The sequence below is a fragment of the Rhinoraja longicauda genome, chromosome 17 (assembly GCF_053455715.1).
Source record: "Rhinoraja longicauda isolate Sanriku21f chromosome 17, sRhiLon1.1, whole genome shotgun sequence".
NCBI classification, from domain to species: Eukaryota; Metazoa; Chordata; class Chondrichthyes; order Rajiformes; family Arhynchobatidae; genus Rhinoraja; species Rhinoraja longicauda.
The window spans coordinates 8,879,365-8,900,807 of NC_135969.1; the positions used below are offsets into that span (position 1 = coordinate 8,879,365).

Below are 21,443 nucleotides of genomic sequence, written 5' to 3' on the forward strand. Positions count from 1 at the left end.
GTAGGCTAGGTGATAGAGTTTTACAGGCCGCTGTTCCAGGTGTAGACTCTTGTATATCGGTGAGACCAAGCGTTTTCGCTGAGCCTTGGGCTACGCGATCTCCCGGTTGCCAAACACTGACCTTTTGTTGTAGGAAGGAACTGCAGACGTTGGTTTAAACCGAAGATAGACACAAAATATATATATATATGGTGTATATATATATATATTCTCCACAAGTTTAAAAAATAGTTTGCACAGAGCATTATTCTCAGTGATTCAAAACGCGTTGCAGGACCGTCCCGTTTGGACCTTGCAGGAGACCGTGGGCGCCCGGAGCACCAATCGGAGCGCCTGATGGAGGGACGTGAGCGGGAGGGTGCCGGGGAGAAGTGAAGCGGCGATTGGCTGTGGCGAGGTCGCGTTGCCAGCTGCGGACAACATGGTTGGCGGCAACTGGCTTCTGGCGTTTTAAGAGCCGGTGAGTATTGGATCTGGAACGTTGCAGCCTTTCAATTCCTCGCAGCGACGCGGTGCATGCACAAGCCACCTTGTCCCAGCCATTGATTTGTACAATAAAGAGATGCGAACTCTAATGTGTAGGAAAGAACTGCAGATGCTGGTTGGAACCCACGATGGGCATAGAATGCTGGAGTAACTCAGCGGGACATACAGCATCTCTGGAGAGAGGAATGGATGAAACGTCGCCCTTTCCTTCTCTCCAAGGATGCTGCCCGTCCCGCGGAGTTACTCCAGCATTTTGTGTCTATTTTCAATGCGAACTCTTAAGATAGACACGCACTTTCCTACCTGTACATTAACCAGAACACGCTGGAAACGCTCAATCGGCTTGGCACCTTCTTTGGTGAAAACATTGAGCTCTCGTGGTCTCGTGGAATATAAGAAAAGTCTTACAGGCATTACATGTTTTAATCAAGTATCAGGGAGATAGATACACAAATGCTGGAGTAACTCAACGGGGCAAGCAGCATATCTACCAGGGAGGATGTGGGAAAGAAGAAAAAGTGAAAGTCTGCAATATTTTCTTCTTATGCAGTGGCATCAAGCTGAAATAGAAACTTATTTTTCTGCCAGTTCTGCCTGAACAATTGGTCGTTTTTCATCAACTTGTGCACTCCTGATTTTTGACATTGACGGTTTGTGTTCCTGATTCTTTAACCCTGACCATGTGATGGGCTGAGGACACTGAGATAGAGTGGACAACTTTGTTATGCATGCTATCCACCAAAACTATGCCATATTTGAGTACATCAGTTAGTGCAAAAGAAAAAATAAAGTGCAGTATATAGTGTTACACCTACGGAGAAAGTGCAGATTAAAAAATATAAGGACCATAACAACATAGAGATAGAGAGGCATAAGAATATGAATTAAGTTCAGGCAGATAAGATTTGGTCTTGGCATCATGTTTGGCACAAACATCGTGGCCTGAAGGGCTTGTTCCTGTGCTGTATGTAGCAAGGGAGATTGGGATGTGATAACGTAGAATAGTATAAATTCTCTATTTGCAGTGTTTATTTTCCATTAGAATCCTTGCCTTGTGTGAATTTTAATTTGTTATTGAGCCATGCTGGCAGAAATAGATCCAGAAATTAAGAAAACAACTGCAGATGCAGGAATTTGAAACAAAAGAAGAAATGCTGGAACTCGGGAAGTGATGTTGAAAATATGGAAAGAGACACCAGTTAATGTTTCAACTTGAAGACTCTTGAACACCAAGAAAGTAAGTTAGTTTGAGAAACAGAAGGTGGGAGGAGGTGGGTGTGTTGGCAAAAGCTGAAACAAAGGAGCAATATGGTGGTAGACATTGAATGGACTGTTAAGCTATATGTAATGAGTTGCAAATATTGTAAAGTATGTTCAGGTATACTGAGATACATTGAGCATGCCAGAATATTCGAATGAAAGCAAAAAGGGGGAAAAAGAAAGGCATGTTCCACCAGAAGCAAAGGTAGGTCGAAGAAGCATGCAAATTGTCTGCAAAGGGATGTAGTAGAACATAGTTGCAGACAGAATATATATAGGGAAGTGTGAGGTTATCTGTTATACTTGGGAAGACTTCTGTTTGAATGGAGAGAGATTGTAGAATATGTGGGGATTGTAGAATTGTGCAAAGGATCTCTTTGTATAAGTAATATTGAAAGTTAGCATGTGGATATAGCAGGTAGTACTGGTGCACAGCTCTAGGGCCTCGGTTCAATCCTGATCTCGTGCTGTCTGTCTGGTGTTTGTTCCACCTTCTTGTGATCCTGTGGATATTCCCAGGTGCTCTGGTTTCCTCCTACATTTCAAAGGCATGTTGATTGGTAGAATTAATTGGTTTCTGTAAACTATCCCTTGTGTAGAAGGAGAATTGGGGTGGAGTTGATGGGCATTAGAAAGAGAATAGGTTGGAGAAAAATAAGTGGGGAAATAGGATTGATGTATTTGCTTTGAGAATCAGCATATAACTCAATGGGCCAAACAGCTTTCAATGTTGTAAAAATATATAAAAATGTGAAGGATAGCAAATATTTAGGAAGGCAAATGGAATGTTTTACTTACATGCAAAGGGAATTGAAGACTTTGAATGCTTGAAAGTCCTGCTGTAACTACACACTCTTTGCAAGTCCCTGGACCTTTGGTACAGTATTGAACATTATTTAAGGAGGGATATTCTGGATTTAGAGGTAATTCAGAGAAGGTTCAGCAGGTTGATTCCTGGAACAAAATCTTTGTCTTATAAGAAAGAATTGAGCAAATTAGGTTTTTAGTCACTGGATTTTAGGATAATTGTTGATCTGCTTGGGACATAGTGTCATAGAGCATAGAAATAGGCACTTTGGCCCATCATATGCATGCCATCTGTTGTGTACACTAACTCCTTTTCTCTGTGTATGTTCCATAGCCTTCTATACCTCTGTCATTTAAGTTCTTATTGTGATCTTTCTTAAATGTTGTATGAGTATCTGGCTCCACCACCTTGTCCGATAGTGCGTTCCAGACTCCAACCGCCATCTGAGTTTCCCCTCAGATCCATTCTAACCCCTCACTTTATCAGCCCTCTGTTAGAATTTTTTTTCACTATCTATCTGCAATCAATTTACTATCAACTCGCCAGGCTGAGTGCTGGGAGCCCAGTTATTTACAATATAAACGATTTAGACAAAGGAATTAAATGTAACATCTCCAAGTTTACAGATGACACAAAGCTGGGTGGCAGAGCGAGCTGTGAGGAGGATGCTGTGAGACTGTAGGGTGACTTGGATAGATTGGGTGGGCAGATGCATGGCAGATGCAGGATTATGTGGATAAATGTGAGGTTATCCACTTTGGTGGCAAGAACAAAAAGGCAGATTATCTGAATGGTGTCAGATTAGGAGAAGGGAAGGTGCAACGAGACCTAGGTGGCCTTACACATAAGTCACTGAAAGTAAGCACGCAGGTGCAGCAAGCAGTGAAGAAAGCGAGAGGATTTGAGTATAGAAGCAAGGAGGTCTTACTGCAGTTGTACAGGCCCCTGGTGAGACTGCACCTGAAGTATTGTGTGCAGTTTTGGTCTCCTAATTTGAGGAAGGACATTCTTGCTATTGAGGGAGTGCAGCGTAGATTCACTAGGTTAATTCCTGGGATGGCGGGACTGTCATATGTTGAAAGAATGGATTGACTGGGCTTGTATTCACTGGAATTTAGAAGAATGAGGGGGGATCTTATAGAAACATATAAAATTCTTAAGGGATTGGACAGGCTAGATGCAGGAAGGATGTTCCCAATGTTGGGAGAGTCCAGAACCAGGGGTCACAGTTTAAGAATAAGGGGTAGGCCATTTAGGACTGAGATGAGGAAAAACATTTTCACCCAGACAATTGTGAATCTGGGCCATTCTTAGTCACGTGTGTGACCAAAATTGTGGAATACATCTCTTCTAATTCTGAAAGCATTACAGGTATATTGTTTTGTACTGTATATATGACTTATATATGTCGAAGTTTATCAAGTGAAATTTTTATATGTTATGCTGACAATGTTCGTTCAGGGTGAGAGGTCAAATATGACTGGTCAGGTGTGCATAACATATAAAAATTTAACTTGATAAACTTCGACATATAAAAGTCATATATACAAGTACAAAGCAATATACCTGTAATGCTTTCAGAATTAGAAGAGATGTATTCCACAATTTGTCACATTTTGGGTCACACACGTGACTAAGAATGGCCCATCTGTGGAATTCTCTGCCACAGAATGCAGTGGAGGCCAATTCACTGGATGTATTCAAGAGAGAGTTAGATATAGCTCTTGGGACTAAAGGAATCAAGGGATATGGGGTAAAAACAGGAGTAGGGTACTGATTCTGGATGATCAGCCCTGATCATATTGAATGGCAGTGCTGGCTCAAAGGGCCAAATAACTTCCTCCTGCACCTACTTTCTATGTTTCTGTTTCTATCCTGTCTATCTCCCTCACTATTTTATATACCTCTACCTAGTCAATCCTCAACCTTTTCTGCTGCAGGAAAAGTAAACCTGGCTCATCCAGTCTCCCGACAACCCTAATGCTTCAATCTACGCAATATCCTGGTCAAATCTCCTTCTCCATTCTTATAGCGTGCTTTGTTTAGTTTAGTGATACAGTGGGGAAACAAGCCCTTCGGCCCACTGTTTCTGCACCACCCAGTGATCTATCACTAGTTCATACACACTAGTTCTATCCTACACACTAGAGGTCAATTTTTACAGAAGCCAATTAACCTACATGTCTTTGGAATGTGGGTGGAAACCGGGGCACTCGGAGAAAAACCACACGATCACAGCGAGAATATACAAACTCGGTACAGACACCACCCGTGGTCAGGATCGAACCTGGGTCTCTGGCGTTGTGAGGCAGCCACTGTGCTGTCTAGACCGGCACATAATACTCAAGGTATGGCCTAATCAAAAGTCTGAAGAAGGGTCTCAACCCAAAACGTCACCCATTCCTTCTCTCCAGAGATGCTGCCTGTCCCACTGAGTTACTCCAGCATTTTGTGCCTACCAAAGTTTTATAAAACTGTTGCAAAATGTCCCAACTTTCTATGCTGCAGCCAATGATGGCATTAATATTTTCTCCACTCTATTGACCTGCGCTGCCACTTTCAGGGATTTATCAACATATTCCTTTACCCCTCTGTTTATCAACACTCTCTAAAGCCATATCATACACGGCATATATCCTGCCCTTTTCACAGCCCAAATCCACAACAACAATTTTGGTATATCTTGCAAACTAACTTATGTGCCTCATACATTCACATCCAAGTTGCTAATGTCGTTATTTCCAAACGTTAAGGGTTCCAGCAACATTTCTTGTGATAGACACTGATAACAGGAAAGCAACCAAAAATGATCTGTTTCCTAATACCAAGCCAATTTCAGAACTATTTTGCGTACCTGCCTTGGATCTTGTGGGCTTTCACATTTTGGACCAGACTACCACGCGGGGACTTATCAAAACCCTTTCTATAGTCCGTGTAGAATGATATCTGCCACACTGCTGTCATCAATATGCTTAGTTACTTCTTAGTCAAATTTGTTGGGCACTTTTCTGTCCATCCCTAATCATTCCCTGCCTTTCTATGTGGCGATCAACTTTGTCCCTTAGAATTCCATGTTTTCTCTTGGTATTTTGTTGAGTGAGATGAAGAGATCTTCTATTGACTTAAAGAAAGAAGTATTTTCCTTTTGAGTAGATTATGCATGCTTTATTTGTTGGTCGTTCTGTCTTGCAGAGTTAAATGTGGGAATAATGTCATCAAATTCTCTCTTTATGAACTCGGGAAAGAAACGAAACACTTCTATTATTTATAGTGTGGAAAATTTGCCTTCACAAGTTCCAGTTTCAACCTTTTCGGGATTGTCAAACCGAGGAAAAAAGAATATAAGTCATGGGAGTGAAGGATTTCCACCAAACAAACGTCACAAGGGAGAACAAACAAAAGATGCAAGAGCAAATGAAGATCCCTTTGGGGATAATGAAGATTTCACTGCTGATGACTTGGAGGAACTGGATATTCTAGCTTCACAAGTTTTAATTCAAGAAACGAAGCCTGGGTCCAATGCTCCAACAACATCAGTGACTGACAAGAAGAAAAAAGAAATGACAGTAGTAAAAAATGATGCAAATGCAAAAGATACCTCTTTTTCCACAAAAGCATTAAACAGTGAAAATACAGCAAAGGAACTTCATGGTAATGTGTTTTTAAAAAAAATTGTGGTATTTGTGATAGTAAATGTGAAGCATTATATATATTAATTCTCTTTTTTTAAAATTCCCTCGAAGTCCAGTCTTCTGCTTCCCAGCATTTCTCTGCTGGCTCTGAGCAACCCCTCTATCCCATTCTCACTCTTTCTCTGTAACCTATTCTCTTTCAGGTGCCCACCAATTGTACACTGACTCTCCAACCACCCATTTATACCAAGAATAATTTGCAGAGCCAATTCACCTGATAGTTTAGCATGTATTTTGAATGTGGAAAGAAACAGAAGGAAAGCCACATAGTTAGAGGCCAGGAACTGCAGCCGTGAGGCAGTAGTTTTACAGGCTGTGTGTTCTTGTTGAGGAAGGGAGTTGTTGCAAAAACTGAGGCAGGCACAAGAAGAAGTAATGACAGTGACAAGGCTCTACTACTGTGCCCATATTATTTTGGCACTACTTCCATGAACGATTTTTTGTCATGGTATGCCATTAAGTATTGTAGCACAATAATATTGTAACCACCCAAAGTAGTGAAATTGATTTTGTAACCAATCAAAATTCTTACACATTTTCAAGTGAGTAGTTTCTACTTTCGACATGATCTTGAAATTAATTCTTTAGAACTTAGGAGGTAATGAAAGACATGAAAATGTGTGAAGCTTGAGGCAACAAATTTGAAAGAGCAACATTGGGTAGTTTGTGGTTTAGTAAAGGTTTAATTTGCATTTAAGATTGTTCAACTGACCTAGCGACTCGATGTGTAGGTAGATTGAGCTGATGGTGACTGAATCGGATGGCTTAACGTTTATCGAATAATTCATTCATTTTTTTTTAATTGGGTAGGCAATCCAAGAGTATATACATTGCTTAAAAAATGGCAGTGTTGAAGAAATAGAGATGGATGTCATCCACAGATCTGTTTAGTGTGGATCTAATAATTAAATTAAATTTTTATAATATAAAACTTTATTCCAGGGTTTTATTATTTTTTAAGTAATGGTCCATCATTCATCTGTTAATAATTGGGACTACTCTTTTGTGATGAATTGACAATCCATAGTACTTGTCGCAATTTGTACCAATATCTGTGGATTGTAATGAATAATTCTGTCATTATTATTTGCATGCATGCAAAGCACCCATTGACAAAGTTCATTTCTCCAATACAATAAATTATAGCCTTCAGTTATTATAAGACTGGTATTATTCCAAGTGTGAGTGAAATTATAAATTGAATTAGAGGGTTAAAGAAACAAGTGTAGTGAGCTGAACAAATGTGATCAACCAATGCTGCATTTTTGTATATTTAGAGGAGAAAGGAAAAACAGTATTAGAGGGGATGTAATTTAGAGTTACAAACAAAGTACGAGTGTGGGAGATGTCAAGTGAGATAATCTAAAAGTAGGAAATGGAAATGAGTTCTGAGAAAGTACTAAAACGAGGCAGTAAAAAGAGAACATTAATATGTTGTTGATAAATGAAAAATAGGAGGCCCTAGAGAGGAATAAAAGGAACAAGTGTAGGAAGGAACTGCAGATGCTGGTTTACACCGAAAACAGACACAATATGCTGGAGTAACTCAGCGGGACAGGCAGCTTCGTTGGATAGAAGGAATGGGTGACATTTTGGATCGAGACTGAAGAAGGGTCTCGACCCGAAACGTCACCCATTCCTTCTATTCAGGGATGCTGCCTGTCCTGCTTTTCATAAAAGGAACAAATTTAGTACCAAGGTCGTGAGGGAAAAAAAGTGGAAAAATAAAATCGAGAGTGGTTGAAAATAGTGAGGCAACAATCTGAATTCGTTATGGGTAGAAAGGTATGAAGAGAGAGTTTTGTTTCACATTTTAAGAAAGTTGTAAAGAGAAAAAGACACGAACGATATTGTATATGTGCACCTGGTGCATGTCCAAGTTGAGTCTACATATCTTGTCTGCACATTGCAATTTAATAAGCAAGTGACTCCGTTCCTTTTTGTTCCACAGAGAATGGTCTCATTGTGTGTAAAAATGTTGATTCATTTGGCTTTGAAGTTCTTCAAGAACAACACATCAAGCTGAGGGAGCAGGTGGTGTACATTGTGCTTTTCTACTATTATGTTTTTTAGCGAATCAAGCTGGCAAATACAATGAAGATAAATACCACAGTTGGTATCCAGTCTTTGAATGCCATTTGCTTGTTTACTACCTGTCTTAATTGATCTGTCATCAAGATCTTAGAGATCATGTTTAAACTATTCCTGCTTGTGTTCATATTGTACTAGTGGCTGGCAATTTGTTCGATCTCAAATTGTCATTACACTGATTTTGGCAAAGCTGAAATGCTTGAATTTTAAAAGTATTTTGTTGTTTATGTCGGGTTTGTATGCATTTATTGAGTCATTTCTGATCTCAAGGCTGTGTCAAAACAATTGACGTGGTCTGCAGTAAGACAAACCAGATGTTCTTTGGTTTCAACATTCATAAACCTTCAGTGCATTTTCAGAGATTTGTTATCTCTGAGTTAGAAGTCTACTTAACAGCCAGAGGCTTTAATTTTTATAGTACTTTCATTGTATTCAGCCACATTGTTTTATCCTGTGAGCTGGGTATAATTATATAATGTTTTGGATCTTTATGATCCATTTATTAACAAGGCTTTACTTATTCTTCCCCCACTCTCCCCTATGGACCTTTTCTATTTTGGTTGAGTACAAATGATCAGAAATGTACAATTATTATTAGAACAAAAAAGCCCTTGTTGGTTAGTCTTGCATGTCTTAAAAGGAGTTGTGTTTTTCATCAATAATTAGAAGAACAAAAAGAAAGTCCTGTACCTCAATTTTCAGAGATTTCAGAGATATTGCAAGAAACAGCAAAATAAGCTTTGATGCTAGATTATGTTTGTTTTGTTTTTGTATTCAGTGCAGCAAAAAAACCTTTTAAAATTAAGTCATTGTGGGTTTATGTATTGGTCTTGAATCTTATTTTTTTCTTGAACTTCAATCTAATCGCTATTTTAACTGTTCATGACTGTGGGTGAATCTCAAAATTAATTTTGGCAATGCACGTTTTTTAATTCCATCAACTGAACTGAAATAATGTCCCTATACATTTCATTGTTAAATTCTGCTCAACATTTCCCAAAGAGATTTTCAAATTGTTGTCTGATGAGGTGCTCAATCCTGCCCAAGTTCATATAATTGTCACGTTTATGCGATATACAGGAGCGTTCATGATGAATCTTATTGGGCTGTTTGATTCTTTAGAGTTCTGTGTCCTCCCTTGTGACAATATGGAATTGTACATTAATACAGTTGTTTATTACCATAATATTTTTTTTAAATTTCTGCATTTAAGAGATTAATATACTTCAATTGCAGTTTAAAACAAATCTTGCATGTACCCAAGTAGCAGTCTTCATTCAGTCTTTGAATATTTGCATTTGAACCAATTATTATTTTTGTTGTATCCTAACCATTGTTTAATGTTTAATGAATAATGAATATTGGTATATAAAATGTTTTATTTAATTATTGTTTTTTATGTTCTCTGTACATTAAAAAACAATCTTATTACTGTAGTTTAATGAAGTACAAGAAGAACTACAGATTAAAAAAGGTGAGATCAAAATTTTGCGAGATTGTTTACGGCGTGTGGAATCTGAGCACGATCAACAGAAAAGACTGCGTTTACTCAGTGAGCAGGAGACAAGTGAAACACAAAACCAAAGAGAAAAGGACTTCTCCAAAAAGGTATGAGGCGCACAAAACTGTGGATCAAAGACCAATTTCTATTTAAACTTGTAGGAAGGAACTGGTTTAAACTGAAGATAGACATAAAATGCTGGAGTAGCTCAGCTGGGATAGGCAGCATATCTGGAGAGAAGGAATGGGTGGCGTTTCGGGTCTGGACCCGAAACGAAACGCATTCCTTCTCTGCAGAGATGGTGCCTGTCCCGCTGAGTTACTCCAACATTTTGTGTCTACTATTTAAACTTGTTTAACCTCTGCTTCTGACCAAAAACTGGAATATTTCTCGATTATTTCTGAGAAAAAGTTGTATATAACTATGCACCACCATACTTTTCTCTGTTGTGCTATTCTATAATCTCTGAGAAGGGACATAACGGAATGTTTTTAATTTCCTGTTATCTGTGAATAAAACTTCATTAGCTGTGTTAACAGCTTGCCTAAATTTGGAACTTGTATTAAGTAACATTGAGCCTTATAACTAATAATTAATAATAATAATTAATAACTTATAACTAAGAAATTCCACCCAATTGCTGAACCAGCGTTATGCTTTGCACCAACATCATCTCACCTCTCTGTATCTGACCTTGTTAGCATACAAAACATATATAAAGAAAATGGAATGGCACCTGGTGTGCAATTACTAAAATGCATTGGATTTATACAATTTTAACACTGTTCACTGTTTTAAGAGCATTTTCATCTTTCAAAAAGGAAATACACTTTTTTTATTATGAAGGACACTTTGGTTTTTAAGTTTTCCCTTGATTCTTGAATGTGCTATGTCGTGTTGTAGGCAGTACTCTAGCTGATGGGATTATTCTTCAAGGTGTTGAATATCAATAGGTAACGGTGGCTATCACATTTGTGCCATCATTTTTTTTCTCCCCTTAATGTGAACGAATACTGCTACAGATCGCCTTTCGATGAACTAAAGAGCATTACCCCCAGACACTTTCTTTTTATTTTCTTCCACTCCTGTTATAATCGGTAATTCCCACCACAAGGACTGCTGAAGCTCATGGTAACAGTGTGATATTACCTAAATCAGCAGCTATGGCTTTTTGCTGCTTTATCTTTTTAGTGAAATAATCAAATAAACAGATCATTTCAGCCTGTACTTTCTCAACTTAAATTGACAATCAGCTAACTTCACTGAGTAAATTATATTTCTTGTAACTTTGACTACTTTTGTAAATTGAAGGTGCAGTCATTGCAATCTGAACTGCAATTTAAGGATGCAGAGATGAATGAGCTGCGTACAAAACTCAAAAGCTGTGAAAGAACCGCCAAGTCTCCAATCCCGTGTGTTGCTAAAGTCAGGTATGTGACATGTATTTAAAATGTGGCAGCCAGATGCATTGGATAAAATAAATTCTTCTGATTTAACTTTTTTTTGTTTTTGGTCTTTCCTTTTAATATTTTATAAAAAGTTAGCTAATACATAATATCTACACAATATCCACATCCTATTATATGCAAAAGACTAGAGATTAAGTTTGAGACTTATTTGGATGGTTTTCCTCCAGAAATAAGTATGTAAGGATAGATAAAACAGCTCAGGAATGTAAATTCTGCAATACTTATTATCTACATGGAATTTGAAAACCTTAGTCCTTGAGAATAATCAGTTTATTTCCCATGAGGAAAATGTTAATTCATACAGCTGAACTTTCATTAAATCTTTGTATACTGAATTTCTGTAGCTTCTGTGAATCGTTCATTATTTTATTCAAATTGGGGAAACCTTTATCGTTGACTATTATAAATAACAACTTAAATTGTGTGTATCAGTGTGTGTTTTGCTTTTTTGCCACTTTTATTTTAGCCAATCTTATTCATTAATGATGTATTTTGTATCTTACCAATGTTCAAATTTCCAAATTAGAAGAATCAGGACATCAAATGTTCATCTAATTGCTTTTTCTCTAGTTTATGGAATTATTTGATCTGGCTGTTCTTTCAAAGAAAGTGTGTAATTTGACCACCAATAATGGGAAATGCTGAGAGTTCTGTGTTGCATGTATTTGACCATTTACTTTCAGGACTGTAACACTTTATTGTTGCTTCTTAAGCTTTTATCATTCATTCCCACTGTCTATAAAGTCTGAAATAACAATGGTCACTTTCTTTGACCTTGTCAGCCTTGTTGCTATCTAGATATTTATCTCTTCATGGAAAAAGGATTAACTTGTATAGCTTGACATTTTTTTGTTATCCTGTCTTATTTACTGTTGTTTAAGCATTTTTCAAGCATCAAATATCTAATTAATAAATTTATCTTCAAAAAAAGGCGAATACAATTTTTGTATCAAAATTTGTGATGTCATAAATTCTCTATGTACAAGATGTTTGAAGATGTTAACTTCAAATTGTTGGCAACGTTTCTATGCATTTATGCATTCTGTAATAAATACTAATCTCTCAAATATAGCTATATAAAAATATATATCTTTAGCCCTAGGGAAAGTTTGTCCAGATCCAGTGGTTCTCCTCAAACTGGAAGAAATTATTTTCCTGATAAAAAGTCGTTTGCTGCAGAGATGTCCCCTGTGCATTCTGTTTTATCTGCTTCAACAACTAACCAACTCTCAGTTGATAAAGGTGATTTTTTTTTAAGCTTGTATTTTAAAATTTGTTATTAGCATTAAACGTTTTGCTTGTTTAAATATTGTACGCGTATTTCAAGTTACAATATTTTTGCATAGAGTATTCTGAATATTATTTTTCTTTAAATTTTTTACCCGTTGAATTTTGTATCATCCATACCCGTGTCCAAATGAAATCTAACTGGCACAATTGACATGTTTAGTTTGTATGTTATAAAGCACGCAATATTGGCACAAAATATAGAAACTGCATTTCTTTCTTTGAGTAATGTCTTTAAATGCTGGATTAAATCGAACGTTGATCACAAAATGCTGGAGTAACTCAGGGAGACAGGCAGCATCTCTGGAGAGAAGGAATGGGTGACGTTTTGGGTCAAGACCCTTCTTCAGTCTGAGATTAAAATATTATTAATATATTATCATAAAATGTTGTTCTTACACATGTCAGCATGAAAACAGATTAATGAAATGTTCATTTTTGAAACAAACAGTATAAAATCAGAGATAACTTTTACATAGTTTGATCAGTCAGCATGTGAATATCAAATAACCAATGAGGATAATCCTCAAAAGTAGAGGAAACAAGAGAACCATTGTTGGAGTATAAAGAAACAAAAAGAATCTTCAGAACAATCCTGCATTGCAAAAACTGAAACAGAAGAATACTGTTTCTGCCTGCTTCAGATCTTGCTTTTAAAATTGCTCCATAAAGGCGAGCTGAAGCTGTGATTTCCTGCTTGTTTGTGTGTTGGTCGTATTGCCATCATTGCTATTTACGGCTGGGACCCCAGCTATTTACGGCTGGGACCCCAGCTATTTACGATATACATTAATGACTTAGACGGAGGGATTAAAAGTACCATTAGCAAATTTGCAGATGATACTAAGTTGGGGGGTAGTGTGAATTGTGAGGAAGATGCAATAAGGCTGCAGGGTGACCTGGACAGGTTGTGTGAGTGGGCGGATACATGGCAGATGCAGTTTAATGTAGATAAGTGTGAGGTTATTCACTTTGGAAGTAAGAATAGAAAGGCAGATTATTATCTGAATGGTGTCAAGTTAGGAGGAGGGGGAGTTCAACGAGATCTGGGTGTCCTAGTGCATCAGTCAATGAAAGGAAGCATGCAGGTTCAGCAGGCAGTGAAGAAAGCCAATGGAATGTTGGCCTTCGTAACAAGAGGAGTTGAGTATAGGAGCAAAGAGGTCCTTCTACAGTTGTACCGGGCCCTGGTGAGACCGCACCTGGAGTACTGTGTGCAGTTTTGGTCTCCAAATTTGAGGAAGGATATTCTTGCTATGGAGGGCGTGCAGCGTAGGTTCACTAGATTAATTCCCGGAATGGAGGGACTGTCGTATGTTGAAAGGCTGGAGCGATTGGGCTTGTATACACTGGAATTTAGAAGGATGAGGGGGGATCTTATTGAAACATATAAGATAATTAGGGGATTGGACACATTAGAGGCAGATAACATGTTCCCAATGTTGGGGGAGTCCAGAACAAGGGGCCACAGTTTGAGAATAAGGGGTAGGCCATTTAGAACGGAGATGAGGAAGAACTTTTTCAGTCAGAGGGTGGTGAAGGTGTGGAATTCTCTGCCTCAGAAGGCAGTGGAGGCCAGTTCGTTGGATGCTTTCAAGAGAGAGCTGGATAGAGCTCTTAAGGATAGCGGAGTGAGGGGGTATGGGGAGAAGGCAGGAACGGGGTACTGATTGATAGTGATCAGCCATGATCGCATTGAATGGCGGTGCTGGCTCGAAGGGCTGAATGGCCTACTCCTGCACCTATTGTCTATTGTCTATTGTCTATTATCATTGTTGATCATGCAGAGACAGACAGGATAGTTTAAGTGCCATTGCTTCTCTGTATATTGGGCATCTGCTGAAGCATATGACTTGAACATGACGAACATAGTTAAAGGCCTGGAGGTATGGATAATCAGTGTATCATGCCTTTGCTCTACGATGTTTAGAATTTTGCAGCCAACATTGATTGAGTGCCTTCTCTATCTACTATCTTTTCAAACAATTGTTATCTTATTTTTTCCCACTATTCATGGATACATGTTACGACAACAGTGACAATTATTGAATCCTTTCATTGAAGTACAATGTCAAGAATAGATAATACTGTGGCATTCATTTGACAGAGCAGGATTTTTTTTTTTTTTTCTGTGAAAAAGCCTTCAATGAAATCCTGGTCAAGTTTACTCTACAAATTAAAAAAAACATTGGGTATTTTGGAAAATGAAACTCTGCTGAAAGAATAGTTTGTCAGCCTGAGGAAATGTATCAAGTGAATGAGTGTTGCCAGACTCTTTGTTGGATCCCCCTGCTGTTTGCAGTTAATATAAAATACCAGGATACAACAACACAATTAAAGGTGCAGATGCTGATCAGAAGAGTAGATGTTGTGGGGGTGAGGCCATAAAAGGTTTTAAGCCCGAAGGCACAGACTTATTTGGAAAAATAGGCATTTGGAAGCAAATATTGATGTTTGACAATTGGGCATGGAGACCAGAGATTTGTATACTGATTAGGACATAGCCAATTGTTTTGAAAATTTAAGTTTAAGCAGAGCAAAGAATGGGATGCTGGGCAGGAGAGCTTTTGATTTAGAGGTGGAAATAAAGGATTACAGTGACTGAACCACAAAGAAATTGGTGATATTGTGGAACTATTAATTATTTCTGACTTAACTCTTACACTAACAGAGACAAGAGATTTGAAAGAATTCCACAATGCCAAGAAGGAAATGTCCCAAAAAGGTCCTTGGCTTAATTCCATCCAGGGAAAATTCTTCCACAGACATTCTGAAGGTAAATGATTATTGAAGTTTAATGTGCTTGAAATAATTACACATGATATAATTAATTGGCAAAATGTACACCCATGCTTATGGAATGTTCTTGTGATAATGTTTATGCTGTTAAACTGGGCATGGCCTTACAGTTCCTGTTGTATGAGCAGAATTAGGCCATTCGGCACATCAAGTCTACTGTGCCATTTAATCACGACTGGTCTATCTTTCCCTCTTAACCCCATTCTCCTGCCTTCATCCCATTACCCCGGACACCCGTAATAATCAACGTTTACTTCATTATAAATTTAGTCATATAGGCTGCACGGTGACGCAGAGGTGCTGGCTTACAGGACCAGAGACCCAGGTTCGATCCTGCTTCCGGATTTTTGTATGTTTTCCCCGTTACGTCCATGGGTTTTCTCTGGGAGCTCGAGTTCCCTTCCACACTCCAAAGACGTAGAGGTTTGTAGATTAATTGGCTTAGTAAAATTGTAAATTGTCCCTAGTGTGCGTAGGATAGCGATGGTGTGCGGGGAGCGTTGGTCGGCACGGCACGGACCGAAGGGCCTGTTGCCGCGCTGTATCTCCAAACTAAATAAGCATATCCCTTAATGTTTAATCAAGTATTTCTTTATTGTTTTGCCTATGTTTAATAATTCTTGAATTTTATTGCACAGCACAAAGTGGAGTCTGCAACAAAAAAAAAATGTTTTGTGTAGTCCATTTCAAGCAATGCCTATTTTAGCCGAGTAAACAATTTTATTAATGGAACACAAATGCACCTGATCCAGTTTTTTTACTAGGCAAACATTTTTTTAAGGTTCCTTGTGTAAGTGCTTGACAATTAAAAGGTGCTTAGTGCATCAAAAAGGGCAGATAATGGAAGTAAAGCTTTTTCAGTCTCCACATATTGGGTGGAATTCTTCGACGCTAGTCAGTCATGATGGTATGAGCTCTATAGGTTTCTGAAACTGTGGAGGCATTGTCATCCCTTGGGGAACTGGAGTTACTTCACTAGTCAAAGAAGAAATCTCTAAAAACACATTTTATAGTTTAAGTATAAATTGTTTAGTTTAGTTTAGAGTTACAGCGCGGAAACAGACCCTTTGGCCCACCGAGTCTGCACCGAACAGCGACTTCTGCATATTAACACTATCCTACATTAGGGACATTTCACATTTTTACCAGGCCAATTAACCTACAAACCTGTATGTCTTTGGAGTGGGAGAGGAAACCAAAGTTCTCGGTTAAAACCCATGGGGAGAACGTACAAACTCCATATAGACAACCCACCTGTAGCCAGGACCGAACCCAGGTCTCTGGCGCTGTAAGGCAACAACTCTACCGCTGTGCCACCATGTGACACTTATGTGGCAAAAATTATCCTTCATAGGTTTTAAGGCTAATTCTGGTATGACAAGGTCAATATACACAGTGTGGATATGGTGTGTTGTCAGGAGAGCCTCTGAAGAACTTGCCTTTCTGTGGGTTTTGGGTTTGGAGAATTAAAAACTATCCACGTCCACACCTCAGTCGACAAGATCATAAAATGGCATTGGATTTTACAGGAATGGTTAAATTGTTAAAGTGGTTAGGTCTGTGAATGGGGAATAGTCAATAACACTTGTAACTTCTTTCAACTGTAATTTTCTACTGTATGAATGTCTCAAGAACAACCAGGCGTGATGTGTCACTAGATGAGCCCACTGGAGACTTCATTTTGACTCATATTCCTCACCATGAATACTCCTAAACATCTCTTGCTATCAATGTCTGAATTTCATCTAGGGCTTTTCATTGCATGGATTTGTGGTTAGTTGCATGGATTTGATAAATGTGTGGTTAGTTGTCACAGTTAAAATTGCAATGGAATGAAATGTGCTGTTTGTTGTAATCTAATTTTGTTTTGGGGGGATTTGGAAAGTGCAAGGTTAAGTGTAAATGTATGTTAGATTTGGCTTTTTATTGAGCTTCTCATTTTTTAACATTACAGGGCTCACTTGCTTATATTTAGATACAATTTAAATTTGTCATTTATACTGCAGATTTGACACATTTGCAGTATATTTTATATGGTTTTAAATTGTTGGCCCTTAGGTTCTGCTAGCCCACATTCCATTTGCATTGGTGCAGGAAAGCAAGCAGCCTGGTCCAAAGCTGATCTTTCAAAGGCATCCAGAAGATGCAGAGGACGGGTTGAAGGTGATTCACTGATTTTGACGACTTAGAATCGGTGTCTTCAATATTAGCATATTTCCACCATTTGTTGCTAAAACAAATGTGATCGTTGACATTCTCCTTTTATGGTCATAACTTGGTAGTTTTAATTGCAGATGTAAGGCAGAGTTAGAAAGTGCCAAAATTCAATTGTATTGATCGGGCCCATTAGACAACACTATTGTTGATTCTGGAGGTGCCCGAGTTGCACATAGCATGGTACATAGATATTTCCTGGATTGAGTTCCAATCTTTGTTTGGAAAGTATGGACAATAGACAATAGGTGCAGGAGTAGGCCATTCGGCCCTTCGAGCCAGCACCGCCATTCAATGTGATCATGGCTGATCATTCTCAATCAGTACCCGTTCCTGTTTTCTCCCCATAACCCCTGACTCCGCTATCCTTAAGAGCTCTATCTAGCTCTCTCTTGAATGTATTCAGAGAATTGGCCTCCACTGCCCTCTGAGGCAAAGAATTCCACAGATTCACAACTCTCTGACTATAACATATAACAAACATATAACAACTACAGCATGGAAACAGGCCTGTCCGGCCCTACCAGTCCACGCCGACCATTCTCCCTGACCTAGTCTCATCTACCTGCACTCAGACCATAACCCTCCAATCCCCTCCTATCCATATACCTATCCAATTTACTCTTAAATAATAAAATCGAGCCAGCCTCCACCACTTCCACCGGAAGCCCATTCCATACAGCCACAACCCTCTGAGTAAAGAAGTTCCCCCTCATGTTACCCCTAAACCTTTGTCCCTCAATTCTGAAGCTATGTCCCCTTGTTGGAATCTTCCCCACTCTCAAAGGGAAAAGCCTACCCACGTCAACTCTGTCCGTCCCTCTCATAATTTTAAAAACCTCTATCAAGTCCCCCCTCAACCTTCTACGCTCCAAAGAATAAAGACCCAACCTGTTCAACCTCTCTCTGTAGCCTAAGTGCTGAAACCCAGGCAACATTCTAGTAAATCTCCTCTGTACCCTCTCCATTTTGTCGACATCCTTCCTATAATTTGGCGACCAGAACTGCACACCATACTCCAGATTCGGCCTCACCAATGCCCTGTACAATTTCAACATTACATCCCAACTTCTATACTCGATGCTCTGATTTATAAAGGCAAGCATACCAAACGCCTTCTTCACCACCCTATCCACATGAGATTCCACCTTCAGGGAACAATGCACAGTTATTCCCAGATCCCTCTGTTCCACTGCATTCCTCAATTCCCTACCATTTACCCTGTACGTCCTATTTTGATTTGTCCTACCAAAATGCAGCACCTCACACTTATCAGCATTAAACTCCATCTGCCATCTTTCAGCCCACCCTTCCAAAAGGCCCAAGTCTCTCTGTAGACTTTGAAAATCTACCTCACTATCAACTACTCCACCTATCTTAGTATCATCTGCATATTTACTAATCCAATTTGCCACACCATCATCCAGATCATTAATGTAAATGACAAACAACAGTGGACCCAACACAGATCCTTGGGGCACTCCACTAGACACTGGCCTCCAACCTGACATACAATTGTCAACCGTTACCCTCTGGTATCTCCCATTCAGCCATTGTTGAATCCATCTTGCAACCTCACTATTAATACCCAACGATTTAACCTTCTTAATCAACCTTCCATGTGGAACCTTGTCAAATGCCTTACTGAAGTCCATATAGACAACATCCACAGCCTTGCCCTTATCAATTTCCCTGGTAACCTCTTCAAAAAATTCAAGAAGATTAGTCAAACATGACCTTCCAGGCACAAATCCATGTTGACTGTTTCTAATCAGGCCTTGATTATCCAAATAATTATATATATTGTCCCTAAGTATCTTTTCCATTAATTTTCCCACCACAGACGTCAAACTAATAGGTCTATAATTGCTAGGTTTACTTTTAGAACCTTTTTTAAACAAAGGCACAACATGCGCAATGCGCCAATCTTCCGGCACCATCCCTGTTTCTAATGACGTTTGAAATATTTCCGTCATAGCCCCTGCTATTTCTGCACTAACTTCCCTCAATGTCCTAGGGAATATCCTATCAGGTCCTGGAGACTTATCCACTTTTATATTCTTCAAAAGTGTCCGTACCTCCTCTTCTTTAATCCTCCTAATTTCCATCACTACTCTACTTGTTTCGCTTACCTCACATAATTCAATATCCTTCTCCTCGGTAAATACCGAAGAAAAGAAATTGTTTAATATCTCCCCCATTTCTTCCGGCTCAGCACATAGCTGTCCACTCTGACTCTCTAATGGACCAATTTTATCCCTCACTATCCTTTTGCTATTGACATATCTGTAGAACCCCTTGGGGTTTACTTTTACATTACTTGCCAAAGCAGCCTCATATCTTTTTTTCGCTTTTCTAATTTCCTTTTTAAGATTCCTTTTACATTCTTTATATTCCTCAAGAACCTCATTTACTCCCTGCCGCTTATATTTATTGTATATCTCCCTCTTTTTCCGAACCAAGTGTCCAATTTCCCTGGAAAACCACGGCTCTTTCAAATTATTATTCTTTCCTTTCCACCGAACAGGGACATAAAGACTCTGTACTCTCAAAATTTCACCTTTAAATATCCTCCATTTCTCTATTATATCCTTTTCATAAAACAACAATTTCCATTTCACTCCTTTTAAATCCTTTCTCATCTCCTCAAAATTAGCCTTTCTCCAATCCAAAATCTCAACCCTTGGTCCAGATTTGACCTTTTCCATAATGATATTGAAACTAATGGCATTATGATCACTAGACCCAAAGTGCTCCTCAACACATACCTCCGTCACCTGACCCATCTCATTTCCTAACAGGAGGTCCAACACTGCCCCTTCTCTGGTAGGCACCTCCACGTATTGCTGCAAAAAACTATCCTGCACACATTTTACAAACTCCAAACCATCCAGCCCTTTAACAGAATGTGATTCCCAGTCTATATACGGAAAATTGAAATCACCCACAATCACCACTCTGTGCTTACTACTAATATCTGCTATCTCCTTACATATTTGCTCTTCCAATTCTCGTTCCCTATTTGGCGGTCTATAATACACCCCTATAAGTGTTGCTAAACCTTTCTCATTTCTGAGTTCCACCCAAACAGCCTCCTTAATCGAGCCTTCTAGTCTGTCCTGCCAAAGCACTGCTGTGATATCCTCCCTGACAAGCAATGCAACACCCCCACCTCTTGCCCCTCCGATTCTATCACTAAAAAAGTTTTTCCTCATCTCTGTTCTAAATGGCCTACCCCTTATTCTTAAACTGTGGCCCCTGGTTCTGGACTCCCCCAACATTGGGAACATGTTTCCTGCCTCTAACATGTCCAATCCCTTAATAATCTTATACGTTTCGATAAGATCCCCTCTCATCCGTCTAAATTCCAGTGTATACAAACCTAGTCGCTCCAGTCTTTCAACATATGACAGTCCCGCCATTCCGGGAATTAACCTACTAAACCTACGCTGCACGCCCTCAATAGCAAGAATATCCTTCCTCAAATTTGGAGACCAAAACTGCACACAGTACTCCAGGTGCGGTCTCACTAGGGCCCTGTACAACTGCAGAAGGACCTCTTTGCTCCTATACTCAACTCCTCTTGTGGTGAATGCCAACATTCCATTGGCTTTCTTCACTGCCTGCTGTACCTGCATGCTTCCTTTCAGTGACTGATGCACTAAGACACCCAGATCACGTTGTACGTCCCCTTTTCCTAACTTGACACCATTCAAATAATAATCTGCCTTCCTATTCTTACCACCAAAGTGGACAACCTCACACTTATCCACATTAAACTGCATCTGCCATGCATCCGCCCACTCACACAACCTGTCCAAGTCACCCTGCAACCT

General features: G+C 39.1%; 1 protein-coding gene across 2 annotated transcripts in view; it reads left to right on the forward strand.

The window, feature by feature from the left end:
* Positions 1-417: 417 nt before the first annotated feature.
* Positions 418-21,443, forward strand: part of atrip (ATR interacting protein) — a 38,856-nt gene continuing 17,830 nt past the window's right edge. Inside the window, exons 1-9 of one of the 2 annotated variants that reach the window (XM_078414029.1) lie at positions 418-460; positions 1,578-1,723; positions 5,747-6,205; positions 8,198-8,280; positions 9,775-9,945; positions 11,150-11,268; positions 12,404-12,549; positions 15,266-15,370; positions 17,452-17,556. In XM_078414029.1, coding sequence (XP_078270155.1) covers positions 5,764-6,205; positions 8,198-8,280; positions 9,775-9,945; positions 11,150-11,268; positions 12,404-12,549; positions 15,266-15,370; positions 17,452-17,556 — 1,171 coding nt within the window. In that variant the 5' untranslated portion in view covers positions 418-460; positions 1,578-1,723; positions 5,747-5,763. The remainder of the gene's footprint in view (positions 461-1,577; positions 1,724-5,746; positions 6,206-8,197; positions 8,281-9,774; positions 9,946-11,149; positions 11,269-12,403; positions 12,550-15,265; positions 15,371-17,451; positions 17,557-21,443) is intronic. The other variant, XM_078414028.1, reaches the window with a different exon arrangement.